General features: G+C 33.7%; 1 protein-coding gene across 1 annotated transcript; it reads left to right on the top strand.

Moving 5' to 3' along the window:
* Positions 1–8706: 8706 nt before the first annotated feature.
* LOC114627065 (putative vomeronasal receptor-like protein 4) lies at positions 8707–9615 on the top strand. Its single transcript, XM_028774742.1, has one exon. The coding sequence runs from the start codon at positions 8716–8718 to the stop codon at positions 9613–9615; it is 900 nt and encodes a 299-aa protein (XP_028630575.1). The 5' UTR covers positions 8707–8715.
* Positions 9616–10562: the final 947 nt, after the last annotated feature.

Here is a 10562-nt window from a genome sequence, read left to right as displayed (position 1 = left end):
AAATATCTCTTATACCCACTATTTATCTGTTTATTTTTTTCTAGATAGCCTGTCTATTTGTAAGACTTGGTTATTGAATTCTGCCAGTAAACATACGTAAGGTTCTGTAGGAGAAATGAGTCAGCATATCCTGACTGGCAGCCCATAATGGCCCACTCATGTCCAACCACTGCATATGAATTTTACAACCTTATGATCTGTCTGGCACACGAAGACAAATGAGGCCAACAACAAGAGGCAAGATACTACAGGGCACTTTTGGGTTAATGGTATAAAGGTAATCCCAAATTCTGCAATGGATTTGTCTGTTTTTCTTTCTCACCTGACTCCCAGGGTCTGTGTCATTCACTTCAAGTCCTCTTACCTGCTACCCCCAAGGAACATCCCAAAGGGCCACGGGCTAAGGTAACAAAGGTCAATGTGTAGTTTAAGTTCTTAGTGTTTCCAATACATACATAGATTCCCTTGCATTTGGGATATAGAAGTTTGTAATTAAAGATCATCTTGATGGATTTTTATTCTTCAATGAATGTCCAGTGTTTTTCCCTGTCACTTTTGTTTCATTTTCATTTCAAGTCTATTTTGATACATGATAGAAAGGCTACCCCAGCTTGTTTCTTAGGTCCATTTGCTTGGAAAACCTTTTTCCAACCCTTTATTTTGCTGTAATACTTATCCGTGATATTGACCTGTGGTTTCTTTTATTCATCAGAAAAATAGATTCTATTTTAGCAACCATTGTGTTACTCTGTGTGGGTACATTACTTTAGATGGGCTGTCGTTTAACACTTGGGATGTATTGCTGCAGGCTGTACTGGCTTTCAAAGTTTACCTTGACAAATCAGTAGTTCCTACTTCAGCATTTTACTGTAATTATCAAAGTTTGCTTTTCCATTCTAGGAGTTATGTTTATCTGCAACTGGCAGTTTTTCTCTTATTTTTTCAATCCACTTTACTTGTTTTGAATACTTAGTGCTTTAACTATAAGATTTGTGGAAATTTTTGTATCTGCTCTTGCCTTTTCTGTTTTCTCTGTGCTTCTTGTGGGATATGGGTGTATCTTTTGGCTGGTTTCTTTTATGATTTTATTAAAGCTCTTGTGTTTGCCATTGGCTTGTGTTTATTCTCCCTCACCTGTGCCTACAACTTGAAAGTTGTACTTATATCATGATGTCCCACATATGCAATATTTTCTAAGCTTGGACTCAGTCACTGAGCCACTTCCCAGCCACATGTTACAGTTTTTCCTGATAAGACAGATACAGTACCTCAATTCTTTGTGCTCTGTAAAAAAAAAAGATTACCTTTCCTAGGTGTGTTTGGAAGAGGTGACGTTTTCCTAATTTTATAATTAGGTGAGACACTGAAACCACTCTCAAGTAAGTATGGAGGGGACCAAGACAGTTTTGGAAACAGGAAGGATAACTTGCAGAATCTAAAATGTTTTCTACTTCTAAGCAAGATAGTTTTATTGTTACTTTTGTTGTGTTCCCAAAGACTGGGATCAGTTAATCCACACAGACTGATGTGGCCTGGAGAGAATAGCTCACACATGGGAATCTTAGAGCCCAGCTCTTGAAACTCTAATGTTTCCTTGGAATTAGGAAAGTTCACTTTTCTATTTGATGGTATCATGTTGTAACAACCTCAAGGTCAGAGCTGCCTTCTCCAGATGACATGATAATTATGGGACTAGAGGGAGATGAGCTGATGACATTTCTACCTTATAACTATATCTTAGGGCCTCATTCTACAAGGATGTGTCAACAGGAAAGCCTGGTGAGTGTTTTTGTTTTTTTTTTTTTGTTGTTGTTGTTGTTTCGTTCTTTTTTGCTACATTACAATGATACCTGAAAGTAAGTGGTAGAAGGAAGCAGAGTATTCTATAATAAATTATTAGAGAAATCTCTGCTTAGAATGTTACTTTTGAAACATACTGCATAATAAGCATTCAACAGATGTTTGTAGACAGGAAGGTATATGTTGTAACCATTTATAAAAGAACATATATTTCATTTAATGTCATCTCACATTATATAGGTAACACTAGAAGTGGGCTACTGATAAGAGGACAGAGGTCTTGTAGTAGAATGGAGAAAGACACCAAAGGCTAAAGGGAAAAGGTAATCAATGGGTATTATATTTTAAACATATCATGAAACTCATCATATATACTGACTGTGCGTGTAAAATGTCACTCTAGATGCAATAATTTACAGAACATGTCTGAAAGAGTTTCTCCTGAGTGTGTACTCTACAAATTAAAATGTTTAACTCTGTTGGTTTTGAATTTCTGTAACAAAACACTGAAGTACCTTATAGGATGGAAACAAAGAACACACATTTATTGGTATGCAGGAGTATGTTTATAGTATTAAGATACATTTAAGTTGTACTTTGTATTTTCTCACTTTTCTTCTTTATCCAGTTAACTGGCTGTGTCCATTTTATAAAATGAAACTTAAACTAGGAATATACAAGAAATTTTAATTAATTTAGTGTTCATCAGTAATTTTCTAGTTTATTTGGTAGTCTCAGGAATTATATTTTATTTTACCAATATTTATTTCTTATTTACAAATATATTACGATTAATTCATTCCAGAGACAGTAATTAGCTATCAGTTTAAGTTACTTTGATTACCCCTTTTACATTTAATTAAGTATATTTTCAGAAGGCTGCTTTCTAAGATTTATTTCCTCTTCTCTATGTAATTTCTTTTTCTCTTATGTTTCTCGTTACTGCTTCTTTCCAGATCTACATTTTTCCCTCTTTTTCCCATTCTGCCTCATGAAATTACAAAAATTTTGAGTAAATGTTTACTAATATTTACAAATTGATGAGTTATATTTTTAAAGTAAGAGGTTTGGAATTAGAGAGGCTTATAGAAAAGGTATTTTTTTCTCCATCTATATGGACACCTGTCATTATCAACTGTTTGCAAGTGTTGTGGTATCTTCATGATAGCTCTGACCTGATGCTGTAACTTCTGATATTTAACACATTGTATCTATTGATAAAATATGTTTGTTGAAAAATTGTTGCTGTAAGCAGTCCCCCATGTTTCTTCATATCAATTGCAAAATATCAAATGATGCTTATCAAGTGGGTAGGACTTTTTTCTGCAGTAATCCTGAATGTTGTTTGAAGAAAACAGGATTGTTTTGTATATCACACTTTTATGAAGTATAGCATCAGTACTACTCCATTTTCAGTGTATCTATGGGACTGTATTACCAACCTCAGCTTCAGATCCTCTGTAAATATGACAATAATCTAGGAGTACATTAAACTTCTTGGTTTGTACCTAGCCAAATTCCTGTCTGTTCTCATCATTCTGTGTGTATTAATTCACACTGATTTTCTGGAAATATACTTTTCTTATTCAATAAAATTCTCTGTGACAATCTAGGAAAGTTGTTTTGGAAAGGTTTCTTTGATTGTTTTTGGTGTTTTGTTTTGTTTTGTTTTTTAATTACTTCCAGAATTAAATGTGTTTACTCCACCCTCATGCTTGATTGATGGTTTGGCTAGACACAGCTGCTGTTTTTTCTCAGAATTCTGAAACATCTGTTATTCTTACAGTATTTCTGTTAAACCTAAGACCATTCTGATGGCTGGTTCTTCTTTCAAACTGATGTTATAAGGTTTGAAAATTTTGTGTTGTTCAGGTGTCGTTATTGTTTTGATATTTCTTTTGTGTTTTCTTTATTTTTGAGAGGTTTATTGAAAAAATTCTGGTCATTCTAGAAAAACCCTGCTTATTCCTATTTTCATGTCCTTTTGTTTTCTCTTTCCTTTTGTATTTAGAGAGATCCTTGATATTTTTTCTATATTTGTTGTTTTATAGGCATTTTTGTTCTGTGACATTCTACTTTTTTTACCACTTTCTTATTTTATACCACACTGTCTTTTTCTTAAAATTGCTCTTTTTTTGTTTTCTAGCAGGCTTTATGACAGAACATGGATTGACTGCCTTCTAGGTCTCCAGCCTGATTTTTTGTCTCATGTGAAGAAAACTGATGAAGGTAAATTGAGTCAAGAAGAAGATATTCTGAGTTGTACACATAGTAATCTACTTAGGAATACTTTGGAAAGTATCAACTCATGGCCTAGAAAATTATAAGACATTGAAGATTTCAGAGATTTGTTTTTTCTGCTGCAAAGATTTCTAATAAAATATTCTTTTGTAGATTTATAATAATCTTTTCTGAGTGTTTCAAAAGGATCTATCTAGAAATCTCACCTCACTTACTAAATCCATGTAAAGTTATCCTTACAAACAGGTAAACTGGATAACTTTCAGTAGACACTGATGTGTTTCAACGAAAATAAATTCAAGTGTAATAAATTGTTTTCTAAATTGGACCTTTTAGCATTGCTTCTGTTATACTATTGTGTGAATTGATTAGTAGCAGTGAGAAAAATATTTACAATTCTCAAACAGTATAAAATTAAACCTTACAAGCTTTCCTCCAATAAATACAAAAAATAGTTGATCACTGAAATATGCATTCTCATTCTCAGAGAAATGCAAAGTAAATTCAAGTTTAGGTGATGAATATCCCAAGTTCATTTTGATTTTCTTGGAATATCAGTTAATAATGCATATTTGAGATTAAAATGGAGAATAAAGACAGGTGTGGTGGTACACCTCTACGATCCCAACACTTTCAAGTCTAAGGAAAGAGGAACATGGCTTTGATTGAAGTCAGTTGAAACTACAGGTTGCAATCTCCCCTCCTCTTTTTCTTCAACACTCAACACACACACACACACACACACACACACACACACACCAATCCTGAACTGGAAAACAGAAAATATAGAATTATAAAATGGATGATTTTTGAAAATGTAACAAAATGCTGCCAGTTAGCATAATTACATAACTAGCCACAGAGTTTCAATTAAAAAAATGATAATTCTTGAGTTTATGTTTGTAATCATTACAGATTTTAGCTTCTTTTCAGAAACTCACATTAAACATCTACACTGATGTATTAGTCTAGGCCCATGGATTTAGTCAAGTCAACTGGAAGCAGAAAACATGTTCTCCATTTTCCTTAAAGTTAATTTTACTTTAAAAACATTTTATTTAAGTCTCAGTTCTTTACAGTTAATGTAAAGGTATTACTGCTAGTAACATTGGCCCACTCTGTGTCACTTCTCAATTCTTAGTATTGGTAGTACAAAAATTTCACACACACACACACACACACACACACTAAGAGATAGAGAGGGAGGGAGGGAGAGAGATAAAGAGACAAAGAGAGAGAGAGAGAGAGAGAGAGAGAGAGAGAGAAATTTACAGTGAACATTCTCATATCTTTCCTAAATTATGCCATGTAATTTTGATGAAGAAAATCTGGGTATGATTGCTTCCACAAATTCTCTGCAGTGACTCCTCTGCTGCTGCTACTTCAGGGGAACTGGCTCATAACTATTAGGTTGTAATATTCTGGTAACCATCTGTGTGCTTACTCTTACACCTGTGATAAACTCAATTTCCAAAGAATAATTCATCCATTTAAGTTATTTAAGAATATCAGGTAATAGCTGTGAATTAATACCTTAGTAATAGGGATCACTGTTTCTATTGTCATTACCTATATCATAAAGATTCCATGAAATTACTTTGGGTGGCTAAGGTCTTCGTCTCCTGAGATTCCTGAAGACTTATTCTTGTTGTTGACAGTGAACAGTACATCAGCCCTCATTATGTATCTTGTCACCTGAAAGTCACATAGTCACATTATGTTCTTTTGAGCATTTGTACAGCTTTTAGGTCATTACTTACTAAATGTTGTGAAGCTTAATATAAAACTGATACTTTCCATCTATTATGTTTGTATGTGCCTTTGGTTACTAAATCTCTACAAAGCAGAAGGCAAAGATCACAATAAATTCATATACCAAGACTTTTCCAAAATTACTGTGATAATGAAGAGGTAAAATGATCTTTCTTTTAAAACGTAGGACTACGTAGAAAGCAACTCTTGGTCTCTTGTTGCACCTCTCTTGAGACAGCTGTCTGTACACTGCTTTGATTTTTGGTCTGGGACATTTTAATAGCGGTGGCTTTTCCAATTTTATGATTGTTTATGAACACACTTCCGATTTTAGTACTTACAACTAATTATTACAATTTAAATTACTGTGAAAGCTCCCAGCATTGCAACTGTTTCTCAAATAAAACAAATGACTTTTATCAGTGGATGCATATGTTAACAACTCCATAGTCATGGTAGCTATGATCTTTTCTGGTCCAGTCTCACCTTCAGAGAATGGCAGAGAAAGATGCCACTGGATCAATTAGGAGATGCACCATTTTCTTTATGTGATAAACATTTACAAAGCAATGGATGTGAAGAGAGACTTTAAGAACTTATCTTTGGGAAAAGAAAAAACACTACAGGTTACTATCATTTAACTTATATTATCATCTTTTTATATTATTCAAATTACATGTGCTATAGTAATAAATTGTAGATGTATAAGTAATAAAAATAATTATACGTGTATCTTTTGTGAATTTGCAATTGCAAAATTGGCATATGATTACTGTTCTTTTAATTTGGAGAGCAGAGCTTGAGGTAAGTGTTATTCTGGAGTTTTTATATAATTATTTAACTTTCATTTCTTTTATACTATTTTGTTTTATTTTACTATATGAATATTTTTCTTGCATGCATTTATGTGTACCACCAACATTCCCTGTCACAGGAAATGGATTCCCACAAACCAGAGTCACAGATGGTCAGGATTCATCATGTCATTCCTGGGAATCTAAGCCTGGTCCTTTGCTAGAGTTAAAGGTGCTCTGAAGCACTAAGCCCTCTCTACAGCCCAAATCCTACAGCTTTTCTGCACATGGAACATCAGTGTGCAGCTACTGTAAGTATATGTTGATGTTATAATTAGATGTTTTTGTCTGGCAATTGAGATTAGTCCATTCCTTTAATAAATTAAGCATTTTAGGACCAAAAATCACATAAAAATAAAGTGGGTGATTTATCACATTATATTCATGGGGAAGTTATACAATAATCACTTCCACTAATTTCTGCATTATTTCTATACATACATGAATATATGCCTGTGTTTCTACATGTGGAATATAAAAGTGAACTTGGAAATATAATTAGGCTCTCTTTTCCTCAGAAGATTCTGGGTCAGTGTAGTCATTTTTATTTCTCTGTTACAAAGCTGATTTTAAAGTAACAAATTAATTCAATCCAATGATGAGTTGATCGTAGTAACCAGACCAAGTAACTTATGAAAGCACCAAAATTGAGACTCCTTGTTGAAACTGTAAATGTTCATGGTCCTGGTGATATATGATAACACTTGGAAACTTGTTTGAAAGTGTTTGGGAAAGAATAACAAACAGGAAAAACAATGTAGTGGTCATCTTTATTATTACATATCTGTCATAGTGTGTGGAAAGTGTGTTTGTTTTAATGTCACATGATTTTCCTTCTCAGAGGCTCCTACCTCCACATCATCAGCTGTGATTATGTAACCTTTAGAATCTAAGGAAACCAGGAAAGAAAAACCCAATCATTACAGGATAGGGGTGAGTGTGGGAGCAAGTGAGAGCAGAATAGCAAGGTACAAATGTCTGAACATGGAAATGGGATAGAGAGTGCTAGTTAGTAGGCAGGAGGCAAGAACATACGAAAGAAGTTGGGAAGAAGGTAAAGTGGAACTAATCAACATATCAAAGAGGAAAATGGTAAAATGCATGGGTTCTTAGGAAAAGGTGAGAGAGATAATCAAAGAATAGTGTAGTTAGGTAAAATAACAACATGGATGGCTAGAAAAAGTCATAAGGATTCATATTGTAACTGATTTACTTTTCTCCTCCATAAAACCAAAAGAAAAATGGTATTTGTCTTGATATCTTTAAACAGATGTTCAACCCATTATTGGAGTTCACAAAGAATTTTAATGTGATGGAAAGTGAACTGGAACCCATCTAGGACCGTTTTTAACTATAATACTTACATAATTAACAAGGTGTGGAAAGTAAGGTAATGGGCTCCCAATGTATTTGTGTTTTCAATTCTAAATCCTTAAGATGTAAACTTTTATTGAGAAAAAAACATTAAAAATGATTAATTTAGATAGATATAAATGATATAGATATCGTTTCATGATTAAAATAGGGAGATAATCATGAATTATGACTGTAATTCCATTAGAATTATGAGTCAAAACCAGGATAGTTGCCAAAGAGTATAGCAAAATTATGGAATATGAGGTAGAATCTCCTGATATTTTCCCACACTAACATATATTTTGTTCAGTTACATGGATGTAATAAATATTCTGTAATCATTAGTACTGTTTTAGATGTTAACTAAGAAATTAGATAATTGAAAAATGAGGCAATAGGTTTGGATTTCTAAGGCATTAGACTTAGTTGCATGAGACAAAGTATTCACTCTGTATAGCTATGAATATAAAGGCTCTTACTATCTATAATTTTTTATATCCAGGAGATACATGGATGGTATGTATAAATCTGGCCCATGAAGAATATTCTGGAACATGAGTGGTCAGAGATAGATTAATGAAGACTTAGTAGGAAAAATAGAATAATGGTATCGACACATCATCCATTTAATCAAAGTTTTACGTATTCTATATTTTTTCAGATAGATGAAAACACTGCTACTATGCTTTTAAGATGAGTATATTCTGCATTTATGTCCTCATTAGAGAAGGTCCTTTATTTCCAAGTTGGAATTGGAGTCCTCCCCAATGTGTTTCTTCTTCTTTTCTATACTTTCATAATCCTAGGTCACAGACATAAACCCATGGATCTAATCTCCTGTCAACTGACCCTGGTTCACATAATGATGTTCCTCACTGGAGGAAATATTTGCATTGCAGACATATTTGAGTCATTAAACATTAAGAATGACATCAAATGTAAGGCAACTTTTTACACAAATAGGGTAATGAGAGGTCAATCTATCTGTATCACCTGCCTTCTGAGTGTGTTCCAGGCCATCACAATCAGTCCCAGTACTTCTTTGCTGGCAAAATTTAAACAGAAACTTAAAACGTACGTGATCAATGCATTATTTTATATGTGGTTTTTCAATTTGTCTGTCTGTAGTAACATGCTCTTTTATGTTGGTGGTTTTTCCAATGTGAGTGAGACCAAGCAGATGAAGGTCACAGAATACTGCTCACTCTTCCCCATGAACTACATCATCAGGGGATTAATTATTATACTGTCAACCTCCAGGGATGTGTTTCTTGTAGCAGTCATGCTGACCACGAGTGCATACATGGTGAATATTTTGCAAAGACATCATAGACAATACAAGTATCTTCACAGCATCAGTCATCTGATAGCATCCCCTGAGAAAAAGGCCACTCAGACCATCTTGCTGCTGGTAGTTTTCTTTGTGGTCATGTATTGGGTAGACTTCATCATCTCATTCACCTCACTCCTGTTATGGATCTATAACCCAGTCATCCTGACTGCTGAGAAGTTTGTTGTATATGCCTATCCCACAATTACTCCTTTGGTACAAATCATTTCTGATAAGAGAATAATCAATGTGCTAAAAAACTTGCAGTCAAAGTGCCACTAGATTTTCTGGAAAATGTTTATTTCACTTTCTTTAAAATGGATCACTTATTTTTATTAATTTGTACAACTGTTGTACCAGCATATATGCATGACTGTATTCCTGATATGCACAGAGGTCCGAAGAGGTCTTGGGTTCCCATGAAACTGCAGTTTGAGATGACTGTACGTGCCATGCTGGTGTAGCTGCAGTAATTGTGGGTTTTTTAAATTATAGACTCTTCTTAAATTTCAATTGTTCAAATAGCTAAGTGACATTCTACATATGATTCAAATAAAGTCTGTGGTATTACATACATATATTCTGTTTACATTACTGATGTGAAGAGCTATAAACTTCTTCCGTTCATTGTACAACATAAGTTGTTCTTTCCACATGAATTCTCTTCTCTCTTCTTTTTACTTTATCATAAAAGTGTCATTGATGCTGAAGTTATTCAAAAGAAACTCCTGAATAATAATGAATTGTCAGCCTATTCTTTGAACCATTTTAATCTGCATGCATTGATAGTTTAGTAAAAATCATAGCATTAATTCTGTTTATTAATTTTAATTTCTCTGGATAATAATTTAATGGGAATTTACGTTTTCCATTTTACCACAGTTACTCAGTCCTATATGAAGCTTTCTTATGTATACTTTTTGCATTTTATTTAATCTATATTTAATAAAACATCATCGATTAATAAATATTGTTTGTATACAGATTCATATGTCCAGTGTGGTTTTTGTGAATGTCTGTATGCTTGTGTATATGTCTACTGACAAAAAAAATATGTGTTCTTGTAGGTATTGGAGCCAGGAGACAATATTGGTCTTGTTTTTCAGAAGCAATTCACCTATAGCTATGATAGAGTATGTGTCTCTTCTGTACCTGGTGCTTACCAAGTACGCTTTTACCAAATAGGAGCCCATCAGATAAGGATTGTTCCATCTCTGCCTCTCTGGCCT

Source organism: Grammomys surdaster, unplaced genomic scaffold (assembly GCF_004785775.1).
Source record: "Grammomys surdaster isolate TR1022 unplaced genomic scaffold, NIH_TR_1.0 242, whole genome shotgun sequence".
Taxonomy (NCBI): domain Eukaryota; kingdom Metazoa; phylum Chordata; class Mammalia; order Rodentia; family Muridae; genus Grammomys; species Grammomys surdaster.
Note: the sequence above shows the minus strand (reverse complement) of the source record. Positions and strands in the feature narration are given on the sequence as shown.

Excerpts from the sequence above, each read along its gene's own strand:
- LOC114627065 (XM_028774742.1), top strand. The coding sequence starts at position 8,716 with ATGTCCTCATTAGAGAAGGTCCTTTATTTCCAAGTTGGAATTGGAGTC.